Source organism: Dendrobates tinctorius, unplaced genomic scaffold, assembly GCF_039654945.1.
Source record: "Dendrobates tinctorius isolate UK_male_01 unplaced genomic scaffold, ASM3965494v1 ptg000223l, whole genome shotgun sequence".
NCBI classification, from domain to species: Eukaryota; Metazoa; Chordata; class Amphibia; order Anura; family Dendrobatidae; genus Dendrobates; species Dendrobates tinctorius.
The window spans coordinates 6,389,930-6,409,686 of record NW_027361890.1 but is presented as its reverse complement, the minus strand read 5'-3'; the positions used below and the strand labels follow the sequence as shown (position 1 = coordinate 6,409,686).

The 19,757-nt window shown below is 41.5% G+C and overlaps 1 protein-coding gene across 1 annotated transcript; it reads right to left on the bottom strand.

Moving 5' to 3' along the window:
* Positions 1–386: 386 nt before the first annotated feature.
* On the bottom strand, positions 387–19,352 carry GHRH (growth hormone releasing hormone). The gene is made up of 6 exons (XM_073555282.1): positions 19,229–19,352; positions 18,183–18,263; positions 3,400–3,519; positions 3,218–3,322; positions 3,054–3,143; positions 387–635 (listed from the first exon to the last, which is right to left on the bottom strand). Coding segments are annotated over exons 1-6 (441 nt in total). The 5' UTR covers positions 19,231–19,352; the 3' UTR covers positions 387–592.
* Positions 19,353–19,757: the final 405 nt, after the last annotated feature.

Genomic DNA, 19,757 nt, shown 5'->3' with positions numbered 1-19,757 from the left:
GTCTAGATGAGTGGGCAGCTTTACCATCTGAGAAAATAAAGAACCTCATCCACAACTACCACAAACGATTTGAAGCTGTCATTGATGTTAGAAGGGGCAATACACGATATTAAGAAATGGGGTATGTGAATTTTTGATCAGGTTTATTTGGATGCTTTGGGTTGTCATGATTTAAAAAGAGAAAACACAGTAGTGTGACAATAAATGGCTTCACCCAACCACTAAGCCATGAGAGGAGGAAAAGTTTTGGTGTTATCATATTCTCTGAAAAAAGGTCAAGAAAGCAAAAATTCTGCCAGGGTATGTAAACTTTTGAGCACAAATCTATCCATCCATCTATCTATCCAATATCTATCTATAAACCTTATAATCATAGAGTCCAAGGTCAGACATTTTCATAAAGCATTTTCTTTTATTTAACAAATTTAATTTACACATGAAACAAAACCCAGTGGAAAAAGTAGAGGATGAGAGCTGCACAGGAAGCGTAACACTCGCTTTAGACAAGCATTGTATAAGATTCTGCCATGTTAATGACCATCATCTTCTTAGACGGGCCGTAGTGCTGAAGGAACACAATCCACACCGACCATTATAATGGCTGAGGTTCGTCTGCTCCCCATTCAGGTTTTTTTCTGTTGATAGGACAAGTTTCAAATACCATTTATTAAACTTTAATCACAACATTTCCCATGACATTTTTTTTGCAAGAGGTGATACTCTAGAAAGACTCTCTTCAGGTCCCAACATTAATTGTTGTACACATATCACTACCGTGCCATCTTTCCTAACTCTTTGCTGTTCATGGACCCTCTTATCAATTATTTGAAAATTGGGCAGGGCTTGGTGAGAAAGCACATGGCCTGCGGGCCTGACAAATTCACTATACTTTATACCAGAAGTTGTAATAAATTATAGCCCAAATGTAGGCCACCCTATTGGCTGCTGTAGAATTTTTTGGCCGATGTTAAGACAAGGATGCACCTAAACTCATTAACAGGTGTACACTAGTGGTGAGCGCACGTGCTGGATAAGGTGTTGTCTGAGCATGCTTGGGTGCTAGCCGAGTGACTTCGGCATGCTCGAATAATATGTTAGAATTCCCACACCTGCATGTCTCACGACTGTTTGACAGCCGCAACACATGCTGGGATCACTTGTTTGTTAGGCAATCCCTGCATGTGTTGGGGCTGTCAAACAGCTGTGAGACATGCAGCCACGGGGACTCAAACATATGAACGCCTTATCTGAGCACGTTCACTCATCACTAGTGTGCACCTCTTACTCCATATATTGCACTCCATATATGAAATGTCAAGGATTTTCCATTGTTATGGCTGAATTTTTTTTTGTTTTGTATTTCTGGCTTGAAAAATACCTATTACGGTCGAAACGTCGCATCATCGACCTCATTTTTGTACTTTTGCCATATGTTTATAATAATGGAATAAAAGCTACATTTTATCCCTATGAGAATTCTCTGGTGCCTCAGATCTTTCTGAAATTGTGTCAAGGGCTATATTCACCCTCAGGTATTTGCTGACTACCTCGGCCAAAGCCAGCGATTGGCTGCAGCGGTCATGTGCTCTGTAGTCATGACTTCATTGCAACTATAGAATATCAACAAAGATGTGGGTTGGGGCGGAGAAGCAGCACTGGACCTGTGGAGGGTGAGCATATCTGCGTTTATTTTTTGCAAGTATTTGTAAAAGACTGAAAACCGAAACGATGCTTCATTGCTTTGGCCTTTCTGTAGCCCTCCTGCGCAGTCACTTCACTTTCCAGGTAAACAGCTGTTTTGCCTGTAAGATCACGAGGGCTTGTAGGTGACACCGCTGTTTCCATGGCTGTGTAGGGGGCAGCGAAAAGACCATAGTGGCACTGGGATACATTACCATAGTCTACTAGTCAACGCCACTGCCTACTGATCCGGCGTATAACACAAAAGGTGAATTGGACTCTATGGAAATGATATGTGATGTGTGAATATAGCCTTTGTTGGACATGCTCAGGAATGTTTCCTGAAAATGTACAGATGGCAATCAGAGATCTTGAAAACAATACAGTTATTCCACTTTAATTACATATTTTATGTTATGGAAAATGCTCAGTGGGGCAAAACCAATTAAAATCTAATATAATGCTCATCTTGTATAGATCTCACCAACAGGATGTAAATCAGCATGGTGCTCTACATGTATCTGTAACTGGCACTTCATATAAACCTCATCTGTGGGAATCTATAATATTAAGCAACCATCCATCTGATGGATGATGTGAGTGGTTGTTCATCAGGATATTGGGTCTGTACTACCTCTGCCTTTCATCATAGTGTGCACCCCTTCTGAGGAAGAAACCGAAACGCGCGTCAAGGGGTACGTTGTGGCGGTGTTTGGACCTTGGGTAAATATATGCACCTTTTAGCCTCTTTATGACTATGTATTCTGTGCTATTGATTATCTATCTTCATACTATTTGATTACTTACTGGTTTCTATATGGTTGGCTATGGTGTGCAAAAAATCTAGTTTCTCATTTACTTCAGGCTTTCTTTTTCCCACATTTGTTTAGGAATAATTTGTGAATTCTTAAATGATTTTTTTTGAAAGCCTGTTTAACTATTTAACCCATTTGTCTGTCCGCTGGGATTTGTTTGGAGCCTCCATTTATTTATATGACATCAATTCCACCAGATTTTATTTGTTTTAGACTTGATATGGAGCAAAAACTCATCCTCCTGCATAATGTTTGCAGTGTTTTTTCCGTGTAGTATCATCCCTTTTACTAAACTTTTATGACATGGTTCAATAAAATTCATGTTTTTATATGAAAAAGTCTATTGCAGGATCTTTACTCTCATGTAGGTTATTTTTCATCATAGTGGCCTGTTGCATACTGTACATTGGTATTGTGACCAGGTATTGACAAGTGTGGTCTTTTTATTTCTATGGTGTAATTGGAATCTAAGACCAGAATATACTGTAAGTTGCAATTTCCTAGTAAATCCATAAGACGTTCTTAATCATTGTAGATAATACGATGGTAAGTACTTACAGGCTTGTCAGCACTGATGCAAGTGTATCCCTCAGGGTCCTCTGATCTATCTCGCCACCAATTGGGTATAGTGCTCCTAAGTCATCCTGTCTGTAGATAGGGAAGATTATTAGAAAGCCTTGCCACTGAACCCATATTCTGAACTTCTAGCCTATTATACCTACCCTAGTCGCTTTCCCATCATGTTCTGTAGGTATCTCCTGGCTGAAATCTGTCCCAGGAATTTTCTGTAGGTGTTGGTGAATATAGCATCCACGTGTCTCTCCATTCTATGGGTAAGAAACCAAAGTACATACATGAGCTGTAGCCATATACATTCACATTGTCCATGGCTCAATGAATTCACCTTTTCTCTGAAAGACCTCGAACAAATCCCTGCGCCTCATTCAGGGACCAGTCTTGCATGGGGCTTCTCTTCAGTACTGGAAGATTTACATTCCTGCTGGATTTAGATGTCTGGTCATAACTGCAGAGCGAATAGAAAAGAGTTATTGTTGTGTAGAGTAAGGTCAGTAGTAAAAGATTACCAAGGTAAACATTCATTAATGGGAGGACTTTCTTTCCCAAGTACAATAAAATCAACCTACCAGGAAAATTTACTTACATACGGCATGAACTATAATAGCGTCTATTATAATCTGTTCTTTATTTGATTTTGCATTTAATTATTTAATAGCATTTTATTTTCAAGTATTTTATATTGTTTGTTACATTTTGTCTACATTCTATCCTTTTTTTCTCCTTTATAGTTATTGCTTTCCTATCATCACACAAGGGTGTATAGAGAAGAGGCAGCTCTCAGGACTCATTGAGACGTCCTTGATTTTTCCTGTAAGCAAAAAATGGTCCAAGTGTCATCAGTGTCTGGTCCGTGTGTCAGGTTTTACCATCAGTGATGTTCACGTATGGATGAATAAAATAATTCCACTGCTGCTCCTATTACAGGGTTAATCATGTACATGATGCAATACGTGGGCATTACATAATAATAATCTTTATAATAATAATCTTTATTTATATAGAGCCAACATATTCCGCAGCGCTTTACAGTTTAATAGTTTCAAAACACAAGCCATAAGTAACAACGTTAACAATACAATAATTAAAGCGAAATAAGACCACCCTTACATGATTTTTCATGGCCCCCCCCAGAGTTGTAGGGGTGATTTTCATCTCTGATGCCACTAAAAAAACAGTCCACAAAAAAAAAATCACAAATATATCAACAGCCTCATAAACTATAATGGGTGTCTGTATAAACCATGGATAGGACACACACGTGAAAAACAGACGTCTAAATTATGCTGTAGGCAGCTGCAATACACCGCTACCTCCACCATAAGCATTTTGCAATAGAAGAACCGTTTAGCCTTGGTGTCCATGTTCTGGTAGTGTTCTTCAAAAACGGCTTTGCTTCTGAACTCTGTTCATTACTGATACATTTCCACATATGCACAGATCTAAAGTAAGTACTCCTCATAGCGGAGATAAAAGGATAGCTGATGAGTTCCTTTTTCTATCGTGTATATACATCAAAGTACTACAGATACCAAGCTACACCAGAGAGATACCTTCACCTACTGCCCTGGTTGAGCCATATCTATATTTCCCATTCCTGCTCCATGGAAATGCTGCTGAGTTCAGTGATATGATGAGTAAGTAGCCAGAACTTAACATAATAATATTTGATTGGCTTACCCTTTCTGAAGTTCAGCACAGATGATGAAAGGAGAGGAGTAGACAATGGTTAGAAAAGAATAAAGGGACCAGTGAGGACACCTTGACCTGTGTCATGAGGATGCACTTAGCTCAAAGTGCCATCAAAGACAGATCCTGGGGAATTGTACAAATGTAATAAAGTAATCCTGGTTCACCTTTGCCCCATATGTTCTGATATCATCGTAATACTGGGGTTAGTGATGACAAAAAAAAAACCCTCAATTTTGTGTCTAGATGAACATTGTGAATGTCTATGTGGAAGGGGTTCTATGAGGCAAAATATACAAGCCTGATTCTACCCTCATGTCCTGCATCTGACTTCTTGAAAAGACACGAACTACGGCTGTTAAACAACCTCCAATTGGCTTCTATGTAGCTGGTGGTTGTCTATTAGCTTGTTTAAAGAGTAATCATTCTTCTATGTTTATTAAATCAATAGTACATGTCAAAATAAGAAACTTTGCAATATATTGTATTCTAGAAATCCTCTATCTCCTACTGGACTGATCAGCCATTTTTAAAATTCTCAATTCATGGGTAAAATTTGTCTTTATCGAAAGCTAATTTTCCCACTACTGAGATAGGAGATGACAGTTGGTGCTCATAAAGTTCCATGAATGGGGTGTAAATAGTCAGTCCAGGAGGGGAAGAAAGAAGCAGATTTCTATGATCTGATATATTACAAAGTTGCTTATTTTAAATTTGTACTATTGATTTATGAAATAAAGATTAAAATGACGGTTACACTTCAAACAAGCCTGCCACAGTTCCATCCGCATCTAGCAATCATTAATATGACCAATCTGTACTATCATTGTTCTCAGCAGCACATCTCTTCTTTACACAGGAGGATGTGTGGCCAAGAATGATGATTTTTACACAAATTTAAGTATCCTTTTAGCCGGCGTTTTCCTCATTTGTTGGGTGATTGGCAGTCTTATTGGGACTGGCTGATTAATGAGAAAGAGCATTCCTAGAGATGCCTGCGTCCTGATAATAGCCTGGTATAAATGCACTCTTTTGTCTATATTTCTCCGTCAAGGCTGACCATTCTAAAGTGCTCAGTGGTGGTTGAGAATTCAATGTCTTTGTTGTCGCTTTTACCTCTTATGCAAATGTTACCACTTAAAAAGCTTGCTGTTCAGTTAAAGAGTTGACTACCCCTTTCAGACTGCAGCCCCAAGGGCGATCATCTGACTTACCTACTGGAATCTGCACCCAGCCAAGCCATATTACATGGTGATCATTTAGATAAATGAACTTCCTTGAAATATGAAGATGGCTTGAGTACACCAAAGAGGAGAAAACCACTCTATAATGTACATTTACCCTAAGAGATTATGTAGGTATGATATGCCAAGAAACTGTTAATACTAGAGCAGCCTTCACACTGCTATACAGCTTATGAAGCCACCAGCCATTTTTTAAGTTGAAAAAAGAAGTGTAAAGTAAGCTAAATAAAGCATAAAGGTGCAGTCAGACGGTCGTATAATGTTGACGACGATGGCATTGTAATGCTGCATAGAAATACATGCCGTCACTCTCAGGTCAGGAGAGCCGACAGCCAGTCCAAGAATTGCATAGCGATCATCGTCCATGTCCTATGTCCATCTGACCGCTCCCTGATAGTGACAGCAGTAACACCGAAGGGTTCAGCAAACAGTCTAATGTATATGAGGGCCTCCCCACTAGTCCCAGGCAGATGATATTGAAGAAAGAAGGATCCAGCATGTCTGATTTCATACTGTTGATCCTTTTGCTCTCAGAAAGATAAGTCAATGCCAGAGATGTTTGGCAGCAGCGCTCTCATAGAGAGCACAAAATTGCTCAGTCATTTGCGCACTCTTATAAATTGGGCTATTGTTCGTCTGATAGCCATCTAAAGTGAATGAACAGGGGTGTAACAATCGTGGTCACAGACAGTGAGATCACAATTGGGCCTGGGATTTCAAAAATAAGATTGATCAAACAAGACAAGTCTTTACTGCACAACCACCACAACCCCTACATATAACAGACCACTGCACCTCACCATAACCTTCCTTCCCATCATCACTAAAGGAAAACTTTCTCATTTCCGCACTAAAACCCACTTCACCACTTGTGCACTTGACCCCATTCCACCTTCTCTCCAACCTCACCACCACGCTTGTCCCAGCTCTAATCCATCTCTTCAACCTATCGCTAACTACTGGTACCTATCCTTCTACCTTCAAACACTCCACAATCACACCCATCCTGACAAAACTAAGCCCCTGACCCAAATCTCTGCTCCCGTTCGCCTCCAAACTCCTTGAACAGCATGTCCATGCTGAACTTTTCTCCCACCTTGCAGTTAACTCACTCTATAATGACCTATACTCCAGCTTCCATCCCCACCACTGCACCAAAACTGCCCTGACCAAAATTACTAATGACCTTACTGCCAAAGCTAACAGATAATTCTCTGTACTTCTCCTCCTAGACCTGTCCTTTGCCTTCAACACAGTCAACCACTCCCTCTTACTACAAATCTTCTCTCTTGGCGTCAAGGACTTTGCCCTCTCTTGGATCTCATACTTTTCTAACTGCACATTTAATGTATCCTATTTAAAATACTACCGCCTCAACCCGCCCTCTCTCTGTTGGTGCTCCTCTAGGCTCTGTTCTGGGACCCTACTTTTCTCAATCTATACCTTTTGACCTAGGACAGCTTATGAAGTCCCATGGCTTCCAATACCACCTATACGTTGGTGACAATCAGCTCTACCTGTCTGTCCGAGATGTCACCTCTCTGCTGTCCAGAATCCCAGAGTGTCTCTCAGCCATATTCTTCTTGTTCTCCTCTCGCTTCGTAAATATTAATGTGAAAACAATGGAATTCATCATCTTTCCTCCATCTCACCTAACCCCCACTCAATCTATTTATCACAATTAACTACGCCAACTTTACCACAGTACCAGAAGTCCGCTGCCTCAGAGCTACCCTGGAATCATGCCCTGTCCTTCAAACTGCACATCCAAGTTCCTGCCACCTAAAACTCAAATATATTTCCAGAATCCGTCCTTTCCTCAACCCTGAATCTACTAAAATGTTAGTATATGCCCTCATCTACCGCCTCGACTACTGCAATATCATCTTCTGTGGCTTCCCTGCTAACACTCTCATGCCTCTCCACTCTGTTATTAACCCTCCTGCCCGACTAATCCGCCGCTCTCCACGTTACTCCTCTGCTTCACTCTGCAGATCCATTAATTGGCTCCCAATTCCCCAATGTATGCAGTTCAACAATGACCTAGAAAGCCATCCATAATCTGTCTCCACCGTATATTTACAAACTAATCCCCCGATATCTTCCAACACACAACCTCCGGTCCGTCAATGACCTCCTTCTCTCTTCAACAGTCACATGTTCCTCACCCATTCGCCTCCAAGACATCTCCCAAGTGTCCCCCATACTCTGGAATTCTGTGCCTCAGCACATCCAACTATCAGCCACTACCGAAACCTTCAGACGGAACTTGAAAACCCACTTATTCCGGAAGAAATACTGCCTGTAATGAACCTGCTGCCACATTACCACCACTGGACCTGCCGCAACCCCCTACCCTACTGTCTCGTTCCCCATTATCCTGTAGACGGTAAGGGAAGGACCATCTCCTATGTAGCACTCTGTCATTTAGTTTGTTCACCATCTTTTATATTTATTTTCTAGATTATATTACATATAGGACACACTGTATGTAATCCTTTCTCATCTAAAGCACCATGAAATCAATGGTGCTCTAAAAATAAATAATAATAACAATAATAATATTGTTTGACCAACTGAAAACATCTAACTTGTTGACAAAATTGCTCAATAAAATCGCTATAAAATTACATATCCGTGAAAAATGGAAAAATATGGTGATAATGTTTTCAGTTTTCACTTAGTCTCTCATTATTTTATTAAATCATTTAGGAACATAGGTCCCGATTCATCAAGATTGGTGATCTTCACACTGGTCTTGATGAGGTGAAAAAGCGCCTTTTAATGAATTAGGAGCATCTGACCTTGCCACAAATCTTATTATATTAGCTGCTGGAGTAAGATTTGTGATATGACAAATGCCACCACCCGCCATGAATTTGATGAGCAGTGGTCGACACCCCACCATCCTGCCCTAGTTCTGCCCACTTTGAGTATGGCGTGAGAATGCCAAAAGTCTAAAACATTTTGCACAGCTTCTCGTTGTATCTATAGATTTTGTAACTTTTCAAAGCTTTTTATGTCAGGAGTCCGGCATAGAAGCTTTGAGGAATCGGGCCTGTAGCCCCTTACACAGGCAAAAATGACAAAGATAATAATCCCTACTAGACATTAGAGAACCATAGTAGTTGTTATTTACTGTATGTTCCTTCTACTTTGTGATTAGTGAGTGGTTCAGTTAGGTACCAGATAACTATAGTTGGGCAATCTAAAACATCTACAGTTAACTATTCCTATACAGTGGATTGCAAAAGTATTCGCCCCCTTGGCTTTTTACCTCTTTTGTTACATTACAGCCTGTGTTTAAATATTTTTGTAATCTGATTTGTGTGTGATGCATCAGTACCAAGTAGTCTAAGTTGATGAAGTTATGTGAGAAAAATATAGACATACCTTAAATTTATGGGATGAAATAACTAAAAATTGGCATATGTATATATTGATTCCTTTGGATATGAAGTCTCTAAAAATTTCTGGTACAAAAAGTTACATTCATAAGTCACATGCTGTGGAATCAAAGGCTGCGTGCACACGTTGCGGATTCTGCTGCGGATTTTTCCGCGCAGATTTGTCTAAATCCGCAGGACAAATGACCTGCGGTTTATCTGCGGATTAGCCTGCAGTTTGACACCTGTCATGGAGCAGGTGCCCAACCGCTGCGGAATCCACACAAAGAAGTGACATGCTGCAGATTTAAAACCGCAGCAAATCCGCGTGGAAAAATCTGCAACGTGTGAACTGCATTTTTCACTTTGCATAGACTTAAATGGTACTGTACAACGCAGCAGAAACTGCTGCGGACTCGCAGGGCCAAATCCGCTGCGGATCCGCAGCAGAATCCGCAACGTGTGCACACACCCTTAGTGTCACATAGTCTCTCAGTATATATACACATTTTTTGAAAGGCCACAGAGGCTGCAACACCATTAAGCAAGAGGCATCACTAACCAAACAACACCATGAAGACCGAGGAGATCTCCAAACAAGTTAGGGGCAAAGTTGTAGAGAAGTACAAGTCACGGTTGAGTTATATAAAAAAAAAATTATACCAATCTCTGATGATGCCCTGGAGCACCATCAAATCCATTATCATCAAATGGCAAGAACATGGTACCAAAACAAACCTGCCAAGAGAGGGCCGTATACCAAAACTCTCAGCCTGGGCAAGGAGGGCATTAATCAGAGAGGCAGCACACAGACCAAAGAAAACCCTCAAGGAGCTGCAGAGTCCCCAAGCAGAGACTGGAGCATTCGACAACAATAAATTGTACAATCCATAGAGGTGGCCTTTATCGAAGAGTGGCCAGAAAAAAGCGCACAAAAATTGTAAGGTTCATTTTGAGTTTGCCAAAAGACACGTGGGAGACTCCCGAAATGTATGGAGGCAGGTGCTGTAGTCAGATGAGACCAAAATTGAACTGTCTGGCCACCAAGGTAAATGTTATGTCTGGTGCCAAACGAACACAGCTCATCACCCGAAGGACACCTTCCCTACAGTGAAACATGGAGGTTGCGGCATCACACTGTAGGTAGGTATGTCCTCTAGAATGAAGACCAACAGGGATCCTAATGTTCCCTGATTAATGCCTAGGCCGATGCTACCTAACTGAGGAGGTTGGCACCCTGATAAACGAGACTGGTGCCCCCACTCGTCGGGGGCTATCCTTCCCTGACCCTATTATACCCTGTTATAGCAATATTGTAACAGGTAGGAATACAGATTAGGTCAGTAGAGATGAAATAAAGAAATGGGAAGGATAGTGCAATAATAGGGCAAATAGATTATAAGAGTTGGTAGCTAATATAAAGGTGATATTGGCACAAGATGGCCAAAATTATGAGATCACAGATGCTGAGACAATCAAACAATTGCTAATAATATAAATCTGATAGGTATTATCACATAAATGATGTTGATGATGAAATATATATGTTTCTTTGATATCTCCCTACCTGATGAATATAAAGGCATTAATGATAATAATAAGGATGTATCTCTAATATTCCCTATCTGATTACTTGACCTGATGCTACCTGGCTGTGGAGGTTGGCACCGTGGAACATGCGAGAATGGCGCCACCGTTCGTCAGCAGCTCTCAATCCCTTTCCCTGTTTTTTCCCTAATATCAAGATAGACCGGTAAATATGGAGAAAAAAAATAAGATATAGATAAATATGTAGCATCCAAAATAGTCCCTAGCATAATAATAGATAATGTATAACTGATGAATATAGGGACAGCACTCAGCAAAAAGTATAGTAATATGCCCTAAATTGTATAGATAAACAATCCCCCGTATAGCTAGATAACCAGAACAGCCCAAATTACTGCAATAATTGCTAATATTTAAATAGGGAACTTAACGTAAGTTGATAGTGACTCTGCCTGAACGCGTTTCCCCTTCATTCGGTTCCTCAGGGGGCCTAATATGTGAATAGTTATATGATTCATGGATAATTCATTATGGTCCCAGGATGATTCTGGCATACCTCATGGCAGACTCTATGGATGTATGTTGTGAAATACAGGGATATTCTTAAATAAAACCTGTTTCAGTCTATCATTGATTTGAGACTGGGACAGAGGTTCACCTTCCAACAAGACAATGACCCAGAGCCCATTGCTAAATCAACACTCGAGTGATTTAATGGGAAATATGTAAATGTTTTGGAGTGGCCTAGTCAAAGCCCAGTCCTTAATCCAATTGAGAATCTGTGGTCAGATTTGAAGATTGATGTTCACAAGAGGAAACCATCTAACCTGAAGGAGCTGGAGCAGTTTTACCTTGAGGAATGGGCAGAAATCCCAGTGACCAGATAGGAAAAGTTCATAGAGACTTATCTAAAAAGACTTGCAGCCGTAAATGCCGAAAACAGAGGTTCTACAAAGTACTGACATTAGGGTGGTGAATAGTTATGCACACTGAATTTTTCAGTTATTTTTTTCCTATTTGTTGTTTGCTTCACAATAAAAAGAAAACCAAATGTTCACAGTTGTAGTCATGTTATTTACCTGAACTGATGAAAATCCTAAAAAACTGAAATTCCAGGTTGTGAGGTAGCAAAATACAAAAAATGCCAAGGGGGTAGTAAATACTTTCGTAAGCCACACGCAAGAGCCAGACACACTTTGCCTGTGTCCACATAAATATTCCATTTCAAATTCAGATAAATCATGTAAGCTTAAAAATTTCTCATCCCCGTTACAAGATTTTTTTTTTCCTCTGTAGTGGTCTATGTAGATTAAAGGGGTGATTACACTATGAGTGATGGCAGAAGTGAAGGTATTGGGAGTGACGAGGGTTCGGTTTACACCTATAAAGATAACATCATTGGTGGATAAAATCTCCTTCGCTATCCCCAAACCCCTGCACCCTCGATCCAAATAACTATCTCCCCCTCTCTCTTACCCCCCTACCTCGCCTCATCTGCAGACCTGCTCCTTAACTTCAGACCTCTCCAATTAAAATATAATACAAGTTGGTCACTCTCCTTCACCCACCTGCTTTCCCTTTCTCTGCTTCTCACTGCTGGTGACATATCCCCCAATCCTGCCCCCCCACCTCATACATCCCACTAATCCTCACCCCCATTTTTCTCACAATAAGAGAAACTACCGCAATTCCTCACACTTAAAATCTGTGCCACTGACCCCCACCCCCCTGCTCTCTCTCTCTCTGAAGCACTTTGGAACGCCCGCTCGATCTGCAAGAAGCTTCACGTGATCCACGATCTCTTTACCTCCTGCAACCTTTCCTTCCTGGCCCTCACTGAGACCTGGTTGACAACTCCTGACATGGCCTCCTCTGCCGCACTGAGTTAAGGCGGCCTCCACTTTACCCACACTCCTCGCTCTGGCAACAGACATGGCAGAGGAGTGGGTTTCCTCCTTTCTAAAAACTGCTCCTTTAACCCTATCCAGCCCCACCCTCCCTTCGTTCGAGGTTCACTCTGTCCGTATCTACTCTCCCTCTAATCTCCAAATGGCCGTCATATACCGACCACCGGGTTCAGCCACTGCCTTCATTGATCAATTCTCCACCTGGCTCCTCCACTTTCTCTCTGCTGACATCCCCACCATCATCATGGAGGACTTCAGCATCCCCATTGACACCCACCAGCCAGCAGCCTCCAAACTCCTGTCACTTACCTAATCCTTTGGACTTACTCAGTGGTCCTCCACAGCCACCCACACAGACGGACATACATTAGACCTCATCTTCACCTGCCTATGTTCCCTACCTAATCTCACAACCTCTCCCTTCCCCCCCATCTGACCATCTACTCACCTTCACATCCTTGTCCTTCTCACCTGCCCCCATGTCCAGTCATGTCCAGCCACTAGCACATCCTCGCACACCTAGACACTCTCAGACTCTCTTCTACTTCTGTCCTCCTTATCTTCACTCCACGACACGGACAGCGCCACCGCTTTCTAAACCACCCTCACATCAGCCATAGACTCAGTCGCCCCTCTCACGCACGGCAAAGAACTTGACCCCATCCCTTCCCACCTGCTCCCCAACCTCAATAACACACTCATTCCAGCCCTAACCCATCTCTTCAATCTATCGCTATCTTTTGGTACCTTCCCCACTGTCTTCAAACATGCCACCATCACATCCATCCATAAAAAAGCAAACCTTGACCCAACTACTATGCCCAGCTATCGCCGCATATGACCGCTCCCGTTTGATTCCAAACTCCTTGAGCAGCTTGTCCATGCTCAACTTTCCTCCCACCTCTCTTCTAACTCTCTCCTTGACAACCTCCAATCTGGCTTCTACCCCCACCACTCCACCGAACCAGCCATGACCAAAATTACTATTGACTTACAGCCAAAGCTAACTCAGTTCTCCATCCTCCTCCTTCTCGACCTGTCCTCTGCTTACTGCTACAGATTCTTTCTTCCCTTGGCATCAATGATCTTGCCCTGTCCTGGATCACTTCATACCTTAACGACCACAAATTTAACATTTCCCACTCCCGCACTACCTCCTCATCCCGCCCTCTCTCTGTTGGAGTCCCCCAAGGCTCTGTCCTGGGGCCCCTACTTTTTTCCATCTATACCCTTGGCCTAGGACAACTCATAAAGTCCCATGGCTTCCAATACCACCTGTATTCAGACGACACTCAGATCTACCTCTCTGGCCCAGATGTCACCTCTCTGCTGTCCAGAATCCCGGAGTGTCTATCAGCCATATCCTCCTTTACCTCTCGCTTCCTAAAACTCAACGTAGACAAAACCGAACTCATCATCTTTCCTCCATCCCACGTAAGTTCCCTACCCGATCTATCTATTATGGTAAATGGCATCACACTCTCTCCCACACCAGAAATCCGTTGCCTCGGCGTAACTCTTGACTCTGCCCTGTCCTTCAAACCGCACGTCCAGCCTTTTGCCACATCCTGTCGCCTCCAACTCAAAAATATTTCCAGAATCCGTCCCTTCTTCGGACCTCAATCTGCTAAAACTCTTGTACATGCCCTCATCATCTCCCGCCTTGACTACTGCAACATTCTCCTCTGTGGCCTCCCTGCTAACTCTCTTGCACCACACCAGTATGTCCTCAACTCTGCTGCCCAACTAATCCACCTTTCTCCTCGCTACTCCCCTGCTTCTCCCCTCTGCAAATCCCTCCACTGGCTCACAATTCCCCAACGAATCCAGTTCAAACTACTAACACTGACCTACAAAGCCATCCACAACCTGTCCCCTCCCTATGTCTCTGAACTAATCTCCCAATATCTTCCCTCACGTAATCTTCGATCCTCCCAAGACCTCCTACTCTCCTCCACACTTATTTGTTCCTCACACAACCGCCTCCAAGATTTCTCCTGAATATCCCCCATCCTCTGGAATTCCACGCCTCAACACGTCCGATTATCCACTACCCTCAGATTCTTCAAACGGAACCTGAAAACCCATCTCTTCAGAAAAGCTTACAACCTGTAATAATCATTCTGCCGCCTCACCACCACCAGAGCTGCCGCCCCACCACCACCAGAGCTGCTGCATCCCAGACTTTCTGTCTCTTCCCCAGCCATTTGTGGCATTATTCCTTTTTGTGGAAGAAGGCACTCAATAAGCATTATTGTTTGATAAGGGGGCACTTAGGTTATTAATATTTGGGGGTCAACAACAGGACAATTTTATTTGTTATGGGAAGCTAAAGTGCCAGAACCACTCTCAAGAGTCATTAATACTTTAAAAGGGGCACTTGGGGAACTTTATCTTTACTTTATAAGAGGAAACTTGGGAATTATTACCTAATAAAGGGCACTTGCAGCACAACTACATTATATGAGATACTTAGGGAATGGGCTCAAAGAGGTATTTTTACTTTCAAAGGGGACAAAAGTAGCGGAACTATTACTTTCTAGGATGCACATAGGAGTCATGAATACTTTGTAAGGGGTGCAATAATTATTATTACTACATGGGGCACTAAGGCATCATTCACACATCAGTAGTTTCGATCAGTATTTGTATGTCAAAACCAGGAGTGTCTCCAAAACACAGAACAGGTGTCAATTTTTCAACTATTATTTTTCTCTGTAAGCTCTACTCCTGGCTCTGACTTGCAAACACTGATGCAAAATACTGATGTGTGAATGAGGCCTAAAACTGTTTGGGGTACTAATAAGAACATTACTTTTATTTAACGCTTTTATTTTGTTGTGCACTATTACTGTCTGGGACACAATATATTTGCCACTATCTCTGACACTATTGTGCTGAGCTGCTGTCAGTGTGGCATTTTTAGGTTAGGTATTAGTAATGAAGTATGGTATTTAGGGTACTTCATAAAACAGGTTATGCAGTAATAGGGAAAATGGGGCAGCAGAAGGCACAATATCGGAGTGGAATTAGCAGAATAGCAAGTTTGCATAATTTGGAAATGGAGGGAAGGGTGCTGAAAATGTGAGAAGTCAAATGTGTATGTATTGCAAGCTGTGCAGACAAATTGTAGTTGGAAGAAGTTGCCATAGTGGTCTGGGCAAGATGGAAACAATGGGAAAGGTGAAAAGTCAACTGTGAGTCAGTGGATTTAACTGTACAGTAATGTTTTACACTGATGAACAAAAGGGTAACAGTGTTTTGAACTTTTGACTTTCAGGCTCCGTATCTCACCATCCACTATCATTTCGAACGTGAGACTGCCATCATTTTATAGACAATCATCGTGTATATCTCATACGTATATTTGACTTGCAACTATTTATCATATGATTAGTTATGCAGATTCCTGTCAAGTCACTGCATTGTTACTGTTTTGCTCTTAAAAATCAACATTTTTATTTTTATTATTTTGTTAGTATTTTGTAAATCCAACTTTGGCTTTCAACACTGCTGGAATCCTTCTGGGCATGCTATCAATCAGATTCAAGCAAGTCTAGACCAAAATCTGATTCCAGGTCTGTTCTACAGGTTCCCAAAGTTGGCACATACTGGTCAACTCACTTTGGTATGCATACAGCTTTTTCTTCTACTCTACCCACAAGTGTTCGATTGTATTGAGTCTTAGGGAATATGGGGGCCAATCCAGCACCTCTACATCATTGTCATTGAACTATTTATTTGCCAATCTTGATGTATGCTTTGGGTTGTTGTCCTGTTGGAACACTAAGTTGTACTTTTCATACCCATAGTACTTGAGTGTGTGAACTAACTCATCTTGTAGGATACTCACATATAGCTCACCATTGAGACCATCATTGATCCTGGTCAAGTATCCAATGCCTATGGCTGTGAAACAACCCCATATCATCAGGCTTCCTCCATCAAACTTTAGAGTTCGTTCAATTTTGATCCGTTAGCCCTTTTCCCTTGTTTCTTCTAGACCCATTTGCACCCATCACAGACTAGTCTATTGACTTTCATCTCATCGCTCCAAATCACTAGTCGAGAGGACACTTCTTATGATGATATTGATGTTGAAGCTTTTTTACCTTTTTTCATGCCACCATTCCAGACTTGGGTAAAGTGCATTGTAGAGTTCTTGCATGGATATCTGTGAACTCACTATTGCACATGAGCCACCTCCACTGCTGTGTTTGTCACCCCAGAACTGATAGACCTTTTGATGAGCTGACTTGTTCACTCCAAAATTTTGCCTTGATGTCCACCTCTTAGCTTTTGAATGGATGGACTTCATTTTGTATTCTCCCACTGTCATGACACTCACTTGATGCAGTTTGCCAATTTTAGTTGCCGAGAGACAGCTATTGATGAGCTGGATGATGCTGTTTCTCTTATCTTGTGAAATTTTCATGTCTGCTCCTCGATTCGAGCCAATGACCTTTCACTTGGGAATCAACTCAATAACACACTGAGCTATTAGGGAATGTGAGAACAGGCTGTAATTTGTAGTATTCAGGAAGAAAAAGATTTTTCAACCACCAGGAGCAAAACAGTAACAATGCAGTGAGCTGACAAGAATCTGTATAACTAATTATATGCTAAATAGTTGAAGTCAAATTTATGTATGAGATAGCCAAGATGATTGTCTATAAAATGATGGTAGTCTCAAGTTTGAAGCAGTAGTGGATGGTGAGATATAGAACCTGAAAGTCAAAAGTTCAAAACATTGTTACCCCTTTGCTCGTTAGTGTATGTGATCTGCAGAACTAGTATCTACCACTAGGTAGGTGTAATATTGGTGTTCAGTATAGCGGTTTTTAGTTATTATCAGCAGGGCTGTGGAGTCGGTAAGCCAAACCTCTGACTCTTGACTCCTCAATTTAGATGACACCGACTCCAATTCCACCAAAATGGGCTCTGACTCCACAGCCCTGATTATCAGCATAGTCATTGATCTATGGTTGTGTGTTGTTTTTCTTTAGAAATAAATGCTTTTTGAGCACTATGAAGGGAATTGCCAATTTTGCAAGAGTGCCAACCATTCTGCGTTAGCCAGGTATCTAGGAACGGGGAATAAGGCAGTAACTGAACTTTTGTTGCAGGTGAGGGTAAGGCTAGCTATGAACAAACATAGCCTGTAAATACCTATTATACGCCTTGTCATTCAGAATTAGCCGTTAAACAGATTATGGTTTTCTCCTACCCCACCACAGGCAGCGAAACATCTGATCAAGCCTTAAAATGTCATGATCTCACACATTTGGAGAAAGTCACGGCAGTGATATCAGTACCCAATGACTAGTAATTACCTACCTGTAGTTTGGATGCATCAAATAGCAGTGAACGTAAAACCCAAATTGCAGCAACACAAGATACAGGAATCTGTGCATCACCCTGAGAAACAAAAGCAGATGTGTGGGAGACTCTCAAAGAGGTTGTTGGAATAATTACCAAATAATTGCAAAAGCTCCGATCTAGTGACTAATATTGTGTGAGTGATATCAACAAGATATGTGTTCGTGGAATGCGAACGATAAAGTGAAATGCTGGAGTCTGTTGGCTCAAACTTGAGGGAGAAATGGTCTCAAAATTAGCACCGTTGTTAACCCCTGTCTTGCCATTATTCTGAAGACATCGGGGTCTTATCTGTAACCATGAATGTCAGCTCCAAACTGAAACCTTCATTTAATACCTTGTGCACTCTTTCTTTCCCGGATGGTTACAATTCTGTCTGAAACCTGAAATTGTCAGCATTCAGACATATGGCTGTTAATATCATCAGGGGGATCTCGGGGCTAGAGATATGTGAGATAAAGTTGTATTCATGAGAAATGACAGTGTTTCTGGATTTTCTGGTAATAAACTGACATATACATATGTGTAAGACAATCGGGAGACAATTGCTTTACACGACTGAAGAATACAGAGATATGATAGAAAATAGATTTAATGATCCTTTAAGTGTAGCTCGTCAGGTATATCTGATGAGAGAGGGTCAGGGATTTAACGGATAACAACGGAGAGAAAAGTAATCCTTCACTGGACTTAAAATTAAATGCCACTCTATAGAAGCATTTATGCTGGCAATCCCAAATTAGTACAGATTAATTAATCCGGATTGAAAATGACATGTCTAATTTTCTTCGTCGTATCCCTACAATGCAGACATTCACATTTGAACCAAAAGTGCTACTGTCATACATTCCCCATTCATCCCATATCTGATAGGGATTATGGAGTCCTAATTTAGTTTTTAAATATATGGTAGATGACCAGACCTTAAGTGATATATGCCATGTATCTTAAGGCTGTCGCTCCAAATAATGCCCATAGTAAGTGACATCTGAAATGCTACTTACATTCTCAGCCGCAGCGATTTCCTCTTCTTATTCTCTGGGTGCTTTGGCTGCTTAGTTATTCACCGCACCAGAAATATGTGGCAGCAGATGTGCTTGACTATATCTACTGTAAGTTAAATCCACATTCTTATATACCCAGAGTCCCCCGGTAGGAGGAGAATGGGGTGCTTAGAAGAGGAATATCTAACAGAGGGGGTGACGTCTATAGGGTTATTATCCACTTACACAAACCTCGGTCACGTGAGGCGTTACTGTGAAAGGTGAAGATACAATTTATCGTGATCAATACCCAGAGACAGAGTCTCATCATCATTATATCATATACTACATTTGTGAACCAGGTAGAAATACTTTTCCCTTTACTTTGCACAATAGCATTGAGTATAGCTTTTTCAATGTAAAAGCTCTGAGTACAATACAGATATGGTCTGAGCATAGCACAGCAGTGATATGGAGAAATGCAACACATTAATTTCCAATCTATGGACAGTAAGTGCAGTGAACTTACTCTCAGCTTTAACTACTGTAA